Source organism: Falco peregrinus, chromosome 9 (genome assembly GCF_023634155.1).
Source record: "Falco peregrinus isolate bFalPer1 chromosome 9, bFalPer1.pri, whole genome shotgun sequence".
In the NCBI taxonomy this organism is placed as follows: Eukaryota; Metazoa; Chordata; class Aves; order Falconiformes; family Falconidae; genus Falco; species Falco peregrinus.
Window position 1 is genome coordinate 11,635,469 of NC_073729.1, and position 20,096 is coordinate 11,655,564.

Sequence of the window (20,096 nt, forward strand, 5' to 3'; positions counted from 1 at the left end):
TGTAAAGTCTGGTTTCCTATCTTGAGACTTTCTTTCTTGAATTCTACTATTAATTTCCAGCTGCAGTCTACACATCTGCTCCTGTAGCTCACTGATCAGGTTCACTACTGACTGAAAACATGGGAAGAAGGGGAAAAAAGACAAAACAAAAAAAAAAAAAAGGAGAGATGAGAAAGAATATGATGCAAAGAAGATAATTGTACAGTTGCAGCACAAAGAAATACATGAAACACGTCAAAGGCCAACTAAAAAACAACAGATGATGTGTTTCCCTTCTGATAAAGCATATATGAAAGGGTATAAACCTGGAATATTGCACAAAGCTAAATCTTAAATAGAAGAGAATCTATATTCCAGACTAATTAATGATTCCAATTCTAATTTGAAGATAAGAATTTGGCGACTCATTTTTGGAAACTTATAAAGTCAGCTGAAGTCAGATATTGGGAAAAATTGAAACACATTTTAATACGCTGGCTCAGAGGCATACATTTGCTGAAATGGGATTTGATTACATTAATTTACCCAGCCAAATCATCAACACTAGGAAGAAATTGCCAAGTGCTCAGTTAAGGCCATAACCTACTCTTTCACAATTTATACACAGAATTTACTAGTAAAGTAATTCTGTTTCCAGGTCTATCATGGGTCAGAAAAATAACTCCATTACGTAGCTTGCTAGCTAGGCAGTATCTTGACATGGGGAAAGAGTTAAGCAACATACACAGGAGAAACCAAAGAATCCCACAGAAGAAAAAGCAATGACTCTGAAGTGCATTGATTTGCTGGACAGCTTCTTGAATTTGTGTGTATCAATGATGCACACCAAAAAATCCAGCTACAGAAAGCAAACCAAAGACAAGTATTAAAAATCTATATAACATTTCACTTAAATTCCCTAACTCATCAGCAAATAGTGCTGGGTATTTTCTCAGGTATTACAAGCTTAGAGTGCCTTTCCCCTAATTCTCATGTACATGAATATATGTTCTGTGATTTCTCAGTCTTCTCAAGTGGAATACATTTGATGCACAGCAGTCTTCCCATAATCTCAACTCTGGTGAACCAATAATCTCAAAGCTAGGGAACAGCTACTGCAAGGACAGGACACTATTCTGGCCAGGTAAGTTTTAACACAACCAATTTCAAAATGCATCAGCATCCCCAGTCAACTTGAAACATTTGCAAAGATTTCCTTTCATAAATGTATGTCTCCGTTAGGTAAGAGTTTCACATTTTTCTAGCACACTGTGCTTATGATGAAATTCAGAAAAGCAGTTGCATACATTTCACTTTACACATCTTATTCTCAATCAAGATTCACAATGTCTGATGCTCATCCTCTTTCATCCAACAACACTTTAATGCACGTAAATGAGGATTAGTTCCATAAACAATCAAAACATTTAGAAGAGTTCTGGGCCCACTGCAATACCCATTTTTTTATAGGCTGACATGTTTTGCCAGGGCTGCACAGATTAAGAAAAGCCCCTCTAAGTGAAACCGTATGCTTTGTATGTTCAGTGGGTACATCAGCCACTTTGCAACAGCTGGACATTGCTAAGAGTATCCCCCTAGCTAACTCATCCCCTTACCAGTGCACTGCAACACAGAACATCCACAGTGCCAGCTGTATTTACAATTTATATACTGTCCACAACCCCTCCATCTTCCATGCTTTGATTTTGTTTCTTTTTTACCATCATCTCCACAATCTGATAACTCATTGAGCAGTACCAACTGGAGACTGGAATTGTCAGGGCACAAATCCATCTCCCTTGCTTTCCTTCAAGCACCAAGGCTTTAGTCTGTGCTTGTCTTTGACAGAGAACACTGTTAACCCATACGAGGTTCTGAAGAATCACTGCTCAAAAAAGATGCAGAGACTTTTGAGCACAAACTGACAGCTGCTGCAGTTGTGGCAACATGGGAGAATTCAGAAACACTTCTGCTGCCACCTTGTAATTCTTTCTTTTTTGCCTCACAGTGAAAACAGGAATGGGAAACACTGCATCCATGCAGACTTCCCTCAGGGCAAACTAACTTTACAGAAATGGCAGAAATCTTTATCCCAGTGAAGGATAAGAGGTCTATGGAGGAGAAACAGATGAACTCCAGCTGCAATATATGTCTTTGCAGTTGTTTCTACTTCCAAGGTAGAGAAGGCTCCTCATTTTTGAGATTCTTTCACAGCATGAAGGTTTACTAACACTAACATACTGTATCTTGAATTCGATTCAGGTGAGACAACATACCACACTCCCCAGTGGGAGTCATTGGCTCACTGACTCAAGTTTCTCTGAAACTGCAAGTAACTAGATATTTAATTCAGAAGTGTCCACAAGAGCCATAAAATGCTTCCCAACAACTTACAGCAAACTTCAGATCCTCAGTATGAAAAAGCAGAACCACAAAAATGGTTTTTGCTAAAAAAGAAAAAGTAGAACAGAAGAAGGGCTGTTATGCAAGCTGGAATGGACAATTACTTCTGCAGTCTCCTGATAGTGACAGAAGGTCTCTTCTGTCTACGCTCAGGCAGAGCAGGCACCTGGGCTGCCATTAATCACCTGATAATGCTGCTCACTCATACCCAGCTGCATTAAGAAAACGTATCTCCAAAATTTCTAAGGCTTCTCAGATAAAAGCTACACAAACCCTCAGGTGGGATTTCAGAAACCTTCACAGCCTTGCTGCAGCAGAAGTAGAACTTTTGAATGACAAAATTATCTAAAAAACTTTTTAGAATGACAAAGCCAAGAGTGAGACTGTTTACAAGCAGCTATTCTCCTGGCCCCTGTGTTTTATATATATATACATATAAAAATAAATGGCACTTTAAATTTAGCATGTGCTTTTGAAGAGCCAGAGTCAAGTGGCATTCGGTGTGAAATTAATACCTTTCAGAGGATGTTAGAGATGCTTGATAAACTCTGCTGCTAACTAAAACCAAAACTAAACCACAGCTGCACAAGATAAAGTGAAACGAAACTGACACATGAAAACATGCTCATATTTAGAAGGATATCTTAATTTGCTTTGTTTCCCCCCAACCCAACCAAAGAAATATTTCTATAGATAAATTCTATGTGACGGGAAACAGCTACTGTATAAGAAGTCGACACAAAGAGTACAGAGCAAACATGTTTTAGCTGAATTACTCTGCAATGTCACATTTAATTTTAAACCTTTTAAAACCTGCTATTATATTTAGCAATGGCAGGGTCAGGCATGAATTAATGAACTGTTTAACTACTGGATGCAACACATGCAGCACTAGGGTGAAAACTGAGAACTATTACTTTTGATAGCAGGAAATCTATCAAATCACTGTTGTGCTCACCTCTGCCAATCCTAAACTCAGTCTTGAAAGCAGCAATTGGCCAGCTGCAGTCTGTAAGAAAGGCTCTAGCTCTGTCACCAATAGCTTTGTTACACTTACGTAAAAATATTAACTGCAATTTCATTTGTGGCGTTATACGCTATAAAGGCATGTTGTAGTAGTCACGATATTCAGAGATACAATTACAGCAAGATTAATCTCATTCTGTCACTGTCAGTTTGGAGAACTGTCTCACTCTGAAGCCATTAGATTACCACAACACAACCGTGTATGCAGGAACAAGAGCAAAGTAAAGGTGGACTGTGCTCATAAGAGTGGTTTATTCACTAGAAAGATGTAGTTGGGAAGTGGAGGCAAGGAGTTCAGGAAGACACCCAAACTATTACCAAACGCAAGCAGCAGTTCTAGTCTAATAGTACGAAGAAAATATATTAATAAATTTCATTCTGATGTTTGAAATTGTGTTTGTATTTAAAAATTAGTCAAATTTACAGTAAAAGGACCTGAAATAGGGCTCAAGCATTAGAATTCAAGTAAACATCCTATCTGATTGAAAACAACACCTGTTTATCTTGACAAATTGGATTAATGCTTAATCAGGACAATCTGAAATCATTTTAACAATGGTTCAGTGAGGCAACCAAAAATGCTGTTTATTTCCCACAGTTTTACTTACACCAGTTTTCCTTGCTTTGTATGTACAGGCTTGTGACTTTCAACAGGCCAGAAATCTAATCACATCTTGGGGTAGTTAATAATTCAGGGCATACTTAACACAATGATTCTCAACTTTTCCATCAGATTAGAATCCTTTTCCATCTCAGCAGGAATGTTTCCTATCACCTAGCATTACACCACAGGCTTCCAGGACCATAAAGCTCAACTTTTCCCTGCAAGGGGGCCACACACCTTGTTGCAGTGACACGAGTTTCACATAGCCTCACCCCATCACAGGGGCAACTGGGCGCTTAGAAGTCCTCTCAGTGCAAAGGCACTCAAAAGCTTCCTTCCTTTCCAGGAGCCAGGCTGCCTGTGCAAGTCCTGCGATTATTTAGGCAGCCTTGTGTCCTGGCATCTGAGGTGTAATGGGAAGTGCCGAAGGCCTCTGAGGCGGCCGCTGCTGGGACTGGGCTGCCATCTGTAGCAATGAGGCGCTGCACAGACCTGTTTCCATTTTCAGGTAGTACAAGGCTGCTTAGGCCTTCTGTACACAGACACAATTATGGGTGAAAGAGCATGAGGCAGCCACAGATGGTAAAAACAGCAGCTGGTGCCTCTCTGGCTTGCAATCTCTGCCAGCAATTGCTCTCTTTAAGCTATCTATTAATCTCTAAAGAAAACTTCAGAGGATAAATAAGTTAAGAAACAAACACACTCCAAAAGTATTATGTCACTGCAGGTAAATTACTTACGCACAGTTATCAAATACTCCACTAGCAACATAATGGAAAACAAACTTCTAACACTGCCTGAATTTCAAATTCTAAGTCAATGAAGAACATACAGTCTTTTTTCAGTCAGCAATGTGTAAATCTTGGACCTAATAATCCTCCCTTGTCAGGAAATCTTCCCCTGCTAGCTCATCCCCTCACAGGACCACCAAGTAGGACAGCACGTGGCGATTCGTATGAATTACTTTTCCACAATCCCACTCCCTCCCAGGTCCCTGCTGCCACTCACTGCCATGAAATGGGTGTTGTTTGCGTGACTCCTTGTTTCATACTCTCTTTCTTAAACAATATGGCAAAAACCAAAGCTGCTTTGATGTCCAGGACTCTCCACATCTGAAGGGGAGTACGGATTATAATTGCCTCCAATGCATGTTTTTTCTTTTTCTTTTTTTTTTTTCTTTCTTTCTTTTTCCCCCTGTTTTTTATTATGTAATGCCAAGGGGAAAGGCTCATTTGAGGAAAACGCCCTGCCCCTTGTCTTTCTCTCTCAAGTGCCAGGAATGCACCGAAATCACCAAGGGTGATCCCCCCAGTGTCTGTAGCACCCCTGATACTACTGCGCTGATGGTCTTCTCAGCCACAACAGTGAGGAAACAGAAGAGCCCTGCAGGCCTCACACGGCCACACCAGTCCAGCTCCTGTGGGAAGGAAAGGGTTAAGTAAATGCCAACTGTAATGTATGCTTCTGGAAGGCACTTTGTGCCTTGATTAAAGCCAAACAGCAGCCTCTGAAGTATAATGAGAGAGGGGAAAATAAACCACATTCCAAAAATGCATAATCATATTCCTCACTGAATTCATAGCATCAATGATAGGGACTGTGCTGTAAGCACAGAAAATCCTGTTGCACGCCGATTTCAGCTCAAAAGCTCAGATGTATAACAGCATACCATACACAGCTGATAGAAAAAAAACCCAAACCAATAAGCTAATGAAAGAAACTCACCTCAGCTTTGTTCTGTTTCTCTTCATATTCACTCTGTTCCTTTTCCATACCGACCAGCTTAATCTTCAGGTCTGAAACTTCAGCCATTAGATCTAATTTCTGAGTCTCTAGTGATGTTCGACTTAGCAACTCCTGAAAGCACAGCAGAAAATTTTCTCCAGTTATTTGTTTAAACACCTGACAGAATGCTATGTGATTTATTGGCAGACCCATACTAAAGTCTCTACCCTGCTATTTAATGTTTTCATTACAACAGCAAAACCATTCACTTCTTCAGAAGTCACACTTGCTACTCTATACAATGACAAAATATAAAAATGCAGCAAGATAGATTTGTTGTAAACATTTACTGTGGGCAGAAAAAGTAACTAAAAATAAATAATGGAGTGATTGGCAAACTCATAGGAAAGCAAAATACCTCTCCAAAACATATATACTTTGAACTGTTAGAACTGTGTGTTTCTCAAGTGCTGCAGTTACTTTCACCTAAACGTCCTCCTGTGTTAATTACTAAACCACTGTGTCCCCCTCCCTGCTTGAAGAAAATGTGTGGCAGAGTTAATCCCCAGGCAAGACATGACATCAGAAAACAATACTAAGGCTGAACAAACACAAACCTACACAATGCCACATGACACATTACAAAACAGTTGGCTACTTCCTAAAATACTTGTCAGACAAAGCTACATTTCAGTATTACAATGAAACATTTTAGAATTTCTTATCGGGTGTTATTCAGTAAAGGCAGCATTACAGAATGAGCACTCTAACCAAAATAAAGTACCAAAGACAAGCAACATTTCTGCAGTCATGCTTATAGTACTTGAAAGTTTGCACCGTGTAGTACTTCTTAACTTTTGAAGGATGTGGAGGGAACAGCAGTGAATGAAAAGTGTTACGCCCTAACTGGAACCCTAAAAGGCAACGTCTAAATTGAGTAACAGCGTAAAGGAGAAACAATTGGCCACAACTCTGCTTGTGTGCCCTGAGTTTGTTTTTCAGACTGCAGAGAAAGGCATACTTCAGACAGAGTGATATCACTGTGTTTGGTAAACATTCAATATTCACACCTTTATTGCATCTTTTAGTTTTCAAGAAAGCCAAAGCAAAAAGTCTTCCAAAGTTTAACAGTGTGTATTAGGTATATACAATGCTTCTGTTGGCCTCCCTCTTCAAAGAGAAAAAACTCCATTCAGGAGTTTAAGCCTTACTGAAAGATCCATACCTAACTTTCCAAGTGCCTAATTAATTTGTACAAAACAATGCAGGTTTCTAGACGGTTAAAAAAATTTATGTTAATTCATAACTGTTAGTTATTAGTGTTTTGATTATATGAAACACACTGAGGAATCACAGCAGATGAAGGAAGTGACTTAACTGAAGTTGCCATCTGTATCTATGCTGATGTTACTGAGTGATCAGAAACTGCCCTGCCCATCACCCTTTTTTTTGTAGACCATAGCTTGGAGCTGAGGAAGCCACAAAGGTTATTTTAAAAATTATATAGTTAAAAGTTCATTTGGAACCCAAATCCGCTGTACATGTAAATTGTTTTAGTCTGGTGGGGAATACTGCCCAAATTAAAAATAGTACTAAACTTGCACCTGAATTGCAACGGCAATTATCTAAGCCACCCACTATTCCCAGTGCCATGCCCACTCCTGCTGACATTGACAATGATATTTGTGTATGGATGGGAAAACAAACAAAAATGTAGCCTCATGGTTAGGGTTTTTTTCTCCGAATAAAATAAATCAAGCATTAATCAGGAAAAGATAGTGCACTGACTTTTTTTATTGAGAAACTCGAAGGGGCAGTCACCTCGTGAAATCCCAGAAGTAGCTGCTTTCTACAAAGGTGATTAAACATTACAATTATAACTCCAAATAACTCCTCTGTCTTCCAGAAAAACACTAATCTGCACAAGTTCCAGAGGCACATTCCAGTCCAGACTGGAACAGGCTCTGTACAGCTGTTAACATAGCAGATTTCTGCAGATTAAGAGGTAGCTATAAATGAGAACTTTGATATAAAATTAAGGCCACTGAAAATCAAAAAGACTAGCAGGATGAGGTGACTTTTGTCCCATGGACAGACCCTATTCACTGTTGAACCAAAACGATGTTTAGACTTTTTTTTTTTTTTGACACTGACGTGGTATTCCATGATATGACAGGAAGATTTCTTAGTAAGGCAAGGAGACATGGCATCTCTCTAGATGTTTAACAAAACATCTGTTCTTTGAGTGCACCATCTAGCATTACTCCTCCGTTACCCTGTAGACTCCCAAATTACACTTAAGTTATGGAATGGTGAGTAATACCGCACTCCTCTCACTCTGAGTTCAGTAGCTCCACGTGAACACTAAGGCACTAGCTGGTATAAGTGAACCCGAAGGCAGCTAATGTGTGGGGGTTTTTAAAATCAACTCAAACAAAATTTTAGTTTGCTCTAAGCTGGATAATCAGATTCTCAGCTAGTATAAACTGGCATAAAACTCTTGCCTTAAAATAGACAAAATAGCTAACTATCTCTGGTTTGTTTTCAATGGAGCTACACTGATTTAAAACAGCTGACAATTTCTCTTGCATCTAGACAGTCTAACTTTTGCTTTGGAAGAAAGTGCCGTTTAAAGTAAATGTCCCTACTTGAAATGGTAACATCTGGAAGCAATTATTTTCATCTTCAAGCAGATGCTCACAGTGAACAGCCCATTAAGAATGTGACCCATTTTGTTACAGAGAAATTATAGTGTATTTCAGTGGTATGATGCAACTTGAATTCAGCCAGAATAAATATGCAATTGTAAGAAAAGAAAATATAAATTTATGTTATTGGTTTTAAAGCAGAAAAGATAATATAAGACAGGCAAAATGGTAATTTGGGCTGTAGCAGCTTTAGGAAGACCTTAAAGAGCTGAAATACAGAACAGAAATAGAACATATCCTAGCAAATCTTGTTTATAATGAAGATACTTGTTTTTAATTTTAAAATCTACTATAATTTATCAAAGTTCTTTTTTTAAAACTAAACTTTTAATTTTAAAAATTAGGAAAAAGCTATTTTAAAGTAGAATAATTATTAAAGATAAGTCATGCGAAGCTGCAATATGCATGTATCAGACAGATCAATGAACAGCAAACTATTTCCAAACACAACTGTATTTTTAAAATTCACACTGTATATTTTTTAAATATTTCATCTTGATTTTCAATATTCCCAATGAAACTGAAGCACATGCTCTATACCTCACTTTCACATTTTGTTTTCTTGGAAATACCTAATTCTTGTAAAGCAGCTTGTAAAATTTAACAGGACAGAAAATAACTTAGAAAGAGGACTACACTTTTTCAGGCTGGCAGCTGCAAGCAAAGAAAATTCCAAGATATTTAGCACACCACAGAACAGAAGATACGATCCATGCCATACACTGACTGAGAAACCGTAAGTAAGATTTTAGTCAAGTTGGGGACCCCCCTCCCCAAAATCCCATTTTGCACTTGTGCACTGCAGAAAATACAACACTCAATAAGTTTCATACTTTTCATCCTTACTAACGTAGTTGAGACAGACCGACCAAGCTACCTACCTGGTAAGCAAAATTCAGCAAGAACCACCGCTAATGAGGACTGCACTTTTCAAGTGCTGTGTGTCAGCTGTGGTAGAAATCAGATATTTGCTTAACTGAAAACACAGCTGAAAGCAATGTACATCTGTAATCACCATGAAATGGTGCAAGTCAGTAGTAGAGAGTGAATTACAGCCCTCCAATTCATCATTTGCCCATTATATAGTTAAGCAACAGAAAGGACAGAAATTCCCATTGCACTGCCAATTTGAACAACCCTTTGCATATGCCTGAGGAACAGATTCATGCCTACATTAACTGTAAAATAACAAAGCACTGTAATGCTCACCTGCATAGAGAGGCTGCACAACTTGAGGGCACACTCTGAAAATCTTATGCCTCACACCAGAGCAGCACAGAGCACACTTCAAAATCTGAAACACTAAGCTAGCTGCTGGCAAGGAGTTACTGCATGCTATAAACAAGTGCTGAAATTCATCTAAGATCAGATAACTCCAGCAACTGAAAGTTGAAGGAATGATCCTTGCCAGCCAGCAAAGTTCCCGAGAAGCAAACAGATACACACCAGATTCATACCCTGCAAGCAAGATAGGATTCTGTCCCCCCTGAGTATAAGACAACTGCAAAACCAGAACAGGTACACACTAAACCGTGTCAGATTAAAGTTCTTACTCTCATACAGCTCCTCCCTGCATTCTTTTAATTCTGGTTTTTAAAAGATTCTCCATTGTGCCTCACAAAGGGCACTGCCTGGCACACTTTCCCCTGCTCCTTGCACCCAGCAGAAGCTGGCCATAAAGTGACATGAGAAACAGTTTCTACGTGAATTTTTAAGACAGAAAGAATTCTAGAGCCAAATGCTTTGTAATTTGCAGGAGAATTTATTTGATAGAAGACGCAATCATGCCTGCACAATGCAACCATCTGACAAGAGTCCCCTGAATTGCTTCTTGCAATTATGTGTCAAAAAAAAAAAAAGGTGGAAACACACAGTTAAACCACATTTAGGATTTGGTCAGGTACAGGAAAGACACTGCCACAGAGACCAGCATTTTGATTGGCAACACAAACTGTGCACTGTTAAGACTTTATGCCAGAGAGCTTCAATGGGAACTAGTATCTGTTAAACAAATCAAATGCAGCACTGGCATAGCAAAGAGGTAACTAACTATTCTTACTCACGATAATTACCGTAACAAATGCACTTAAAAGAGCCGTGGAGGTGAAATCTGTATGTGCAAAAAAATCACTTTTCAAAGTGATGTAACACAGCTGTCAAGATTGACAGCACAGATTCCTTAGCACCACCTGTGTTTACATTATGCATGGCTGGTACTTTCTGTTATGGGACAGTTTAGGCTACTATACAGAGCAAAAATTACTTCTGCTTTCCAATTCTATTCTACATTTGTACACAGTACAAATGAAAGAGAAGTTGATAGCAAGTTGATAGCAAGTTGATAGGAGGTTCCCCTAAGGCTAACATAGCAGATGTTTAAGATCTCCTCTTGAAAAAAAAACCTCCTTCCTTAAAATGGACTGGAAGAAAGTACTTAGAAATGCCACATACTAACTTTGAGTAAGACATATAACACATCACTGTTCTCTAAAATTGGCTGTGATTTTACATTTTAAAGCAGCTGATACACTGGAAATAGACTGTCACAGCATAAATTGTTTTCATAGGGTAATTCCAAGAGGGTGGGGTTTTTTTATTTATTTTATATCAAGACATATTCATTACAACATGCTAAGGGCAAGATCGGTAACTATTCACACAGGCTGGCCTTTCCATATCCTTTACACATTTGATGGCAAGACATAGATACCACTGGAAGGCAATTCAGTGAGACTAAACTGGTATCTTGCTCCCAGTCCTGCTCCAGAAAATTTTCTCTTAACACTTACTATCAAGGATGACCAAGGAAATGTGTTTCTTGGCCCAAACCAGAATCGTACTTAAGGACTGATATAAAGTTTTGTCCTTCGCTGTCACGAGTTTTTGAAAGACCTACTTTGTTTTAAAGAAAGAAAATGCAAACACCTTCAAGGTGAAACATGCTTATCTTGATTAGAGTCTGTAGTGGAACAAGTATCCTTACAAAAGCAAAATGTTGAGTTTGACACCGTAAGCACATCTAATGAAAACACACATGCATTATCTGTAACTGCACACCAGGGCATCTCAGGACCTGTTTCACAGGTTTGTTTCTCAAACACTGCTAAGCCATATTTTCTTTGGCTGTGATTTCATAAACAGCTAGGTCAAGTGCACATCTCACTACTGCCCTCATGCCATGCCTTGACCTTTTCTGTGAGCTGTTTCAACACGCTAACCCAGGAGAAAAACAGCCCCTTCTTTTTAAACCCCAAGTTAGTTTTCTCCCAGTCACTGAGGAAAAAATCTGATGAGCATGAGAGCCAGTATAAAGTTAAGTTGCAGAAGCACACCATCAGGAACAGGGAGAAGGATGAAAAAATGTGGCCTTCTCTTTTTTTGTAGCTGTAGATTGGCTCAACTCATTTCTTGAACGCTCACATTTTGACTAAGGGATATTGCACTATCCTCTTAGAGTGATGAAGAACCAAGATTTTCTGCAAAGCATCATCATCATCTGTTGCTACTATTACTCAATCAAGATGTTCACACTAACTGGTAAACAGCCATTTTATATGATTCATATAAAGTTTATTTTAGCTGCTGTTTCAGAAGTGTTTTCATGATCACTTTGTAGCAGGGTTCAAAACAACTGTGCATAAATCATAAGCCAGAAGGATTTTAGCCAGTAACCCCACCCTGACCAAGTGGACAAGTCTCTGCTAGCATAGATTCAGCAAAAACTATTGTGCAGGATAGCATTACATACCCTTTCTGTTGAGGAACTACCAGACACCATCATTAACTTGAAGTACATGATTTTTGTTTTCATTGTAGCATTTTGGGCACAGAATTAACTGAGTCACTTTTCTTATAGTTAAAATTAAAAAGACAGGGCTTATCCTGAACTCATGTATATGGTTTCCCAGATAAGTAAGTAATATGCTTATCCATACTACAGTTAGCTTAGTTCTACTAATATACATTAAAGATGTTTTAAGTTAGGGCAATTATCTTTATTGTTCCAGTTTCTATTTAGTAGAAGCAGTCAACTTAATTTCACAAAGGTGAAAATCAGTGGAGTTCAATGTATGGTGAATAAGCAAGCAGAACCACGAAATAAAATTGGATTTACATGCATCTCAGGAAGGTAATAGTAGTCTTTCTGAAAAGCAAGAATATTTAGATAGAAACATAGAGCTAGATGATTTTTTTTCTTATTAGAAATAATCTAGTTTACTGTAAAAGTAAAGAAATACTGTCTTGAAAGACCCACTAAATAGTTTTCATGGGAAAACTCAATGACAGCCCTAGTACCTTTCATCTCTTTACTAAGCATCATAAGCACTTACTTGTGCAGGACACTGGAACTGCTGGCTGAGAAGACCTGAACCCAACACTCCCCAAAACATGATTGATCCATCAGTCTAATGAAGCCTCTGAGGCCATATACTCACTCTATTTTTGACAAATTAACTGCAAGAAGGCCTACTGGCCATGTATCTTGTCCTAACCAGGCATGTCCTAACCATCGCATTATCAGGTCATTCTCTTCTCTCCAAATCTCAACTTATTCCCTGTAGAGGGTAATCTTTTCAACAAGATGAACTGTGAAAAGCACCATCAAAATAAATCATGGCCAATACGGCCCTCTGTGGAGGCATAATAAATGTGCAATTTCCCCGACTTGAAATTTTGAGAGATCTAACTTGGTTTTCCCATATCCCACTGTCTATTGGGGTATGTAATCCATGTGAGAAAGACACCAGAACTACCATTCCCTCATCACCCTCTAGTATTTCCCCTAATTTGTTCTTCTTAATGTTCACAAAACTAAAATGTTAACATATTTTTTTCTCATTCCAGTGAGGAAATAGATATTAAATATCTCAGTTTCACACTGAGTTTGTTTTTGAATTTTGGTTCAGCCATTAAAAGTACATCACCCACACTAAAATTAAAATCCTAAGTATATGTGTTTGTGTCTGTGTCTGTCTCTATGCAAAGTTCAAATGGACAAACTCATAGGGTAAAAATGAAACACAAAATTTTACCAAGTTGTGGCCTAGATAATCCTTTCTTTTGGAAAAAAAAAAAAACAAACCAAACCCAACAAACCAAATTTGAGCTATCATACATGCTGTAAGCATGAGAGATCTGTCACTTAGAAATTTAGCACTTAGAAATTTAACAACAATACAAAACAATCAACAAATTTGAGCTTACTCCTATTTAATATGCATACAAGAAAGAAAATAAATCTGAAATTACTCCCCACTTGGCAAAAATTACAGGTGCTCAAAGTAATCTCAACATTTAGATTTAAGGTTTATGTTAAACATATTTGGAGATTCTCTAACTTCTCTAGCTTTAGTACAGACTTTTGTAGCTTATCACTTCAGAATCATCTTTGTAAGCAATTTGCGCGTGTACCTAATGTCGTATGCTTTCACTGTAATAGTAATGTACATGCATTATTATATTTTGTACTCAGATGCCTCAGTGTTCAGTTAAATCAGGCTTTAAATTCATGTTTCCTCAGAAGACCATCAAAGCAGAACATTTTAAGACAGAGAAATAATAAACAGTTGTAGCAGAAGTTACAGAGTAACTATCTAGTTTTAGATTGAAACAGGAAACTTCTACACTCTATTGTGAATGCCTTCCTGAAATTTGAAAACAGATTTTCATAATTTAAATAGTTACTGTTCTTTGAGTTTCACTTGAGATCTCACTGAAAAACTAAATGCACTCGCTATTTGCAGTTTTAAAAATGTCCCCTCATTAAAGAATGAGAATAAAACTTTTCCCAGCTAGAAGCATTTTGGGCTGCGAAAGTTCTGTGTGACCAATTCTTTTTTTGAGAAGCTTGTAGAATAATAACTTTAAAAGGTTTAGGATACAAGTTTATTTATAAAAACTGCTACTGTTTACATGCATACCTACAGGAATCTTTGTCATAATTTAAAGCTATGATTAGTTCATAGAAAGACTTGTACATTTCACATAGACTAAAACAGTAACAGTAACTAAAACAATTTGGGTGGGTAGAGGAAGTAAGTTCATCAAGAACAATGTCTATCCTGCAAATTTCTAGCATAGATTTTGAGGGTTAGTTACAGTTTCAAATCTATTTTTGATATCTCTGTACTGTATTACCAGTAGATGATCTGCATCTGTAATACACGCAAGTTGCATCTGGAGAGTTCTTTTGCATCAACAGATCAGCCAGCTCTGCACTAACACATGAAATATCAGGTATTCAATTTATCATTTGTTCTGCTCCCTCAACATGTAACATGAAAAAGCAAAAATTAAATCACATAGCCTGAAACTGTCAATTGAAATAAAGAAAATTATGCCTTTGTATACTGATTTTCTTTCAAAAATAAGGGGAAAGCTCCAAAATTAAGCAAGAAATGGTTATAGAACCAAACCTGATGCAGTAATTAATTTCAGCTTACTACCTGTTCAGCTTCACAGCCATACAAAACCAGAAGACAGTTAAATAAAACCTAATTCTATAACTCCTACATATATTAGATACATTTAACCTGTCTAACCAGTTACTCAACCACGTCCAAATTTAGTTCGTCAGCACAGTACAAATAAGACACAATAGTTTCATTTTACATGCTGCCACGTACAGTATTATGCAACCAGCCAATAAAATGTTTCTGCAACAGGAAAACAAAGAAACATTTATTGAAAAAAATATAAAATGTGAAAAGCAGCAAGAGGACAATAAAAGTGGCATTTTTTTCCTGTTTTATCTTGTTGCTAAAGGCACTTACACATGCAGACAAGCTGACCATATATGTTCAACCTTTTGTTGGAGAAGATTATACAAGACACTTTCCAATCTAGATTTTTACCTGTTGAAGCATTTCTTCTGTAGCATTCAGTTTTAACTGATGCCCCTCAAGACAGATTTCCAAGTCCCGGATTTTCTCTCCTTGAGCTTCCACCTGGTCTGTAAGTACGCTCACCTGTAATTTGAGAAGAGAAGCACAATGCTACTGAACTGACTGTAAATAAGTTTCAATTACCTTATACAATTAACATCCAAATGCACATTCTAACAGCAAGTTCTCTTTTAAAGTCCTCAGTGGTCGAATATTCTTGTGCACTGCAGCAACCTGCTCTATCAAGATAGGCAATTTTTCAGTCTCACCTATGTTTTACTTCAACTCCGCCCTCTGACACCCCCCCTGCCCCCGATTATTTTATTTTAATATAAAAGAGAAGAGCATTTCTATAAGAGATGGAAGACTACCTACAGGTAGCCTCAGTCAGCTCACACGAAAGTCTGAAAAATTAGAAAGTACCAAACAAGAACACAAGATACTGAAAATATTTTGTGGTTTTGGAGCATGCATTGCCATTTCAGGTTCCATTAGCATTTCACTCCCTAAAATGGATAAACAATAAAACTGTTCATTCAGAAACCAACCAATTACCTTACTTCTTACAAGAACAGAAAACCAGCTTACCTATCAATAAAGTGTTCTGAAATTATAAAGAATGCAATGAGTAAAAGACATGTTTTAGCAGCAGCAAAGTTCTATTCCAAGAAAAATTCCCAGGCTTTGCAAGCCAAAACATGAAAGCAAAAGAAGTGAGATACAGACAATGAATCCCAGGAAAAGAAACAATAAGCAATACTGCTAAAGAACTGTGGGAATGGTGGTACAGACCAGTGAGCGCATAGTAAGAAAAGTCCAGCTGGCTAACTAAAAGCTGGCACAAAGCTGACAAAGCTGTACTCAGGATAACATTAGAAAGGTGTTAATTCCTTTGTTAAGCAGTACATACACTCCATATATTCAGTTTTAGAATTCACTGATATGAAAGCTTTGATTATACTGGAAAAATGCTCTCTCTCAGAGAAAAAGCAACCTTAGGTGTTTAAACTCCAGTTTGAATGAAATTAGTTAAAACTTATCTATGCTGTCACATCCAGCCCTGCGACACCTTTATTTAAAAAAACAAGGGGGTACAGAATGTGGAAATGAAACCTTTCAGATGTATCCCCTATGCAGCATTTCTAGAACTCAATCAATGATAACTGAGCTCACTTCAGGGAAGGTGCAGAGGGAGCAACTGAGTGATCTGTATTTGTTTCACCTACGAACTTAATGACAAGCATGCCTGGGAACGGAACACAGAAAAAGGAAAAAAAAAAAAAAAAGACTATTTTATTATTTTGCCTTTAAAGTAGTTGGGTGTAGGGTAGAGTACAGACAAACACAGGATGAGAGATGATAGGAAGGAGTGGGTGGAGGCAGATGGCAAGGGGACGAATCCAAGCTGGGGCAGAGGGACAACTCCCTGTAAGGAAGTTTGCTGCTTGTCTACTTCTTTGGTTTGCTCCCACTAAATGGGTGATGGCACACAAAGGAACCCAACCCTGTGAGGTCAGAAAGCAAGAAGGAACAAACTGAATCCTCTTCTTCACTCTGATGCAGGTTCCAGAGAAAGAAAACAAGCTCTCCTTAAAGGATCAGGTTAGATTCCAACTAGCATTGTAACCTGTAAGGAAAACTCTGTATGTTAAATGTGACCTGCAAAGGAATTTAGTAAAATCTTAGCAGCTTTAGAAGCATGTGTTGGATGTTCCAGTAGTTAGGCAGAGACACACATTAGCCATTTTGAGCTCATATTTTCCCTGCTGTTCAGGATTACATCTGCCAGACTCTTCAGGGAATCAGTAGGCTGCACACAGAACGTAACCTCAGTGTATGCTACGCTGGCAAGTCCATCTTGCCTTAGCAGTGCAATACCCATGAGAGTCAGCCCATAGGTAATGTATTTTCTACAAATATCTATAGAAGTGAGGCATGCTGAACAGTTAGCTAAAAATCAAGTGGTATAAGGGTTGAAAACATCTTTGTGAAAAAACAAAAAAAAAACCCCACAAAAACAAACAGAACACCTGAAGAAGTGCATGAGCTCCTATCCGCAGGCACTGAGCTGTAAGAAGGTATCCCAGATGCCACAGCATTCCCAGCCTCCGCTACAGATTGAGTAGTGGAAGCAGCTTTCAAAGTGCACTGTTTGACTCAGCCTTGGCGAACCGAGATAGCAGGCATCACCCGTATTGCTTCTTCTTCTGCAGCAAGTCTGATACAAGACTGGAGTGCTCCCAGACTCATATTCGCTACAGATGACAGCTTATGGACCACAGTTCACTGGCACAATTCAGCATGAGCTATAGAATAGAGGTGCTCTGTTTCCCACCGCTTTCTCATCCTTCATGCCAACGGTCATACCCAGGAATCAGGTTTGTATCAGCAGACTCCCTCAGGCCAGTGTAACCTCACATGGGACATGCCTGTATTCCTCATATTCGACTGCTATATATATGCAGAACTGGTGTAAACCAGATTCTAACCCCAGCTCCATCTTGGCACTTTTTCTTTGTTGTTGTTGTTGAGGTTCACCTACCCGACCGAGGTTTTCATCTATCATATCTGCCTGGGTGTTTTGGAGTTCTATGGCAGTACTGTGCAGTTGGAGAGATAAATGCATAAATACTGCCTAAGCCTCTTGATTTGTAGGGGGTGTGATGGTATTAAAAGGCAAGACAGAAACAATTTTTACATCTGATTTCACTACATTCCTGTTGAGAAAAACTCTAGGCAGGTCTCCAAACCATGTCATAAAAACCCCTTTGTGAGTCTGGCTGGCTGCACTCTATGGGTACCTATTTGTGTGGGTGAAGAAATACTAAAAATCAGCAGGACAAAGACAGGAAAAGTATGTAATGAGCAGTAGCCCGGAACAGTCTTCAGGAACTTGGAAGGGCTGGAGAGTAATACTCCTGGTAAATCCTCAAAATCTGATACATTTTGAACACCAAGATTCTGGCAAATCTGCACAAGCCCACCAGCATCCATGACCATCAACATCTGGCTGTATAGCCTGAACCACATCCAAGACAACATGACCGCTATATGCAGACAAGGATTACAGGACTATACACACATGTGATGGAACAAAGGAGGCCTTCAGGGACAAAGCCACAGGTGCATTGGTGCAACCCTCTGCTTCTGAGTAAACAGCTGGGTTTGGCCTCCTAATTGTCACTCCAATTACAAGTTGCTCATGTGTGTGTGAACTGTGCAAAAAGTTGTTTGCTAGTATTAATAGAAACAAGATGTTACAGTTAATAACCACCTGATTAATAAAAGGTGTTTTAATGAATGTCAGTTGTGATGTTACCTTCCCTGACCTGATTCCCTCTCAGAACAAAAGGAATACGCAGCACACACTTAAAACACTTAAATTCCAACCAGAAGTTTGTTTTTCGTTAAGGATTATTTTTTCCTAAATTTGGCAATAGCAATCTTAGTTTAACAATAATGAAAAGATTCAACCTAAGCTTATGCTTATGTCTCACAAACTATTTATTGTTTAACAACAGCAGTGAGAATTCTGCTCAGTAAATTAATACAAGTGTGAACAGAACATACAGGATAAAACATGCTTACAGAAACTAGTAACTGAAAGTAGGGACAACACCTATCCAGCCAGTATAGTTAGGTTTTGTTTGATATAAATACATATGATTATAATACACTTTTCTAAGCGTAAAGAGAAAGAATATGCAAAGACCATTGAAAAAAATATCCAGCTTCAGTTTTAAAAGCATGTAATGTACACTTTAGTAATAGTGAAAATACCCAGGAAAAAAAGAGGTTTTTTTATTTTAAGTTGTATAACGTGTGTTCTCCAGGAGGAAAACTTATATGGGACATTGGATCTGTTTGAAAAAGGCTTGGTAAACTGAGAAACAGGAAACCTGGAAGAGCTTAGGCATTCATTTTACTGTCAAATTTTCTTTTTGCCCCTTTACTTCCCCCTTAAGCTTCTTGATGATGTAAAGTGACTCTGGTACACTATACAAGCAGGAAAAATATCAGTTCTACCTACCTGCTGGTCTTCCAGTTCATTAACAATGGTGGCACACAGAATCTAGAAAAATCAACCAGTACAACCTAGCAAACCTAGAATGAGAATCACTACCACAGCATTGTCTTGGGACTCCACAGCATTATTTTTAAGTTGTTTTTTTCCTTTGTCGTTCTTCTCCCTCTGACTGCTGTTACCCCTACCCCCTTCTTTACCAAGTTAGCCCACTGTGAAATCAATGAGATGGATTATGTGAATTATAAATTAATTCCTGACTAAATATCATTTACATTTGGTGACCTGCTAACATTTGTTTAACAGAAAATACTCTGTCACTTCAGTTTTTATTCACTGAGTATCAACTATGTAGATGATGTTCTCTTTAAGACATACCTGCAGTATGAGCGACTCTTTATCACCTTCTAATCGCGCCAATCTTTCTTGATAAGTTTCATTATTAGTTGAATGATGATTCACCTGTGACTGAGGGAAAAAATGTGCTATGAGAATTTTTACAGTTAAATATTAACATTTCAAGCATTAATTAATAAAAAAAATGATATATTGAAGGGTTGTTGTAATACAAAGAGACACGCAAAATACGTCTACAGACCAAAACTGTTCATTTCATATGCATTAAACCTTCTGAATGTACCGGTTTTTAGCTGGACTTTGAATACTTTCTTAATTTTCAACAATCAAGAAAGATATAGGAATAGATTTTATATTTTCTAGCAAATTATCATTTCATTGGGTAA

The 20,096-nt window shown here is 38.1% G+C and overlaps 1 protein-coding gene across 8 annotated transcripts in view; it reads right to left on the reverse strand.

The window, feature by feature from the left end:
* The window catches only part of PPFIBP2 (PPFIA binding protein 2), a 102,930-nt gene that overhangs the window by 27,920 nt on the left and 54,914 nt on the right, over positions 1–20,096 (reverse strand). For 7 of the 8 annotated variants that reach the window (XM_027778416.2, XM_027778417.2, XM_027778415.2 and 4 more), the window contains 3 exons: positions 19,732–19,821; positions 15,300–15,413; positions 5,738–5,869 (listed from right to left, as the gene is read on the reverse strand). In XM_027778416.2, the coding sequence (XP_027634217.1) occupies positions 5,738–5,869; positions 15,300–15,413; positions 19,732–19,821 (336 nt within the window). Of the gene's footprint in view, positions 1–5,737; positions 5,870–9,654; positions 9,676–15,299; positions 15,414–19,731; positions 19,822–20,096 lie in introns of those variants that run through there. The other variant, XM_055813447.1, reaches the window with a different exon arrangement.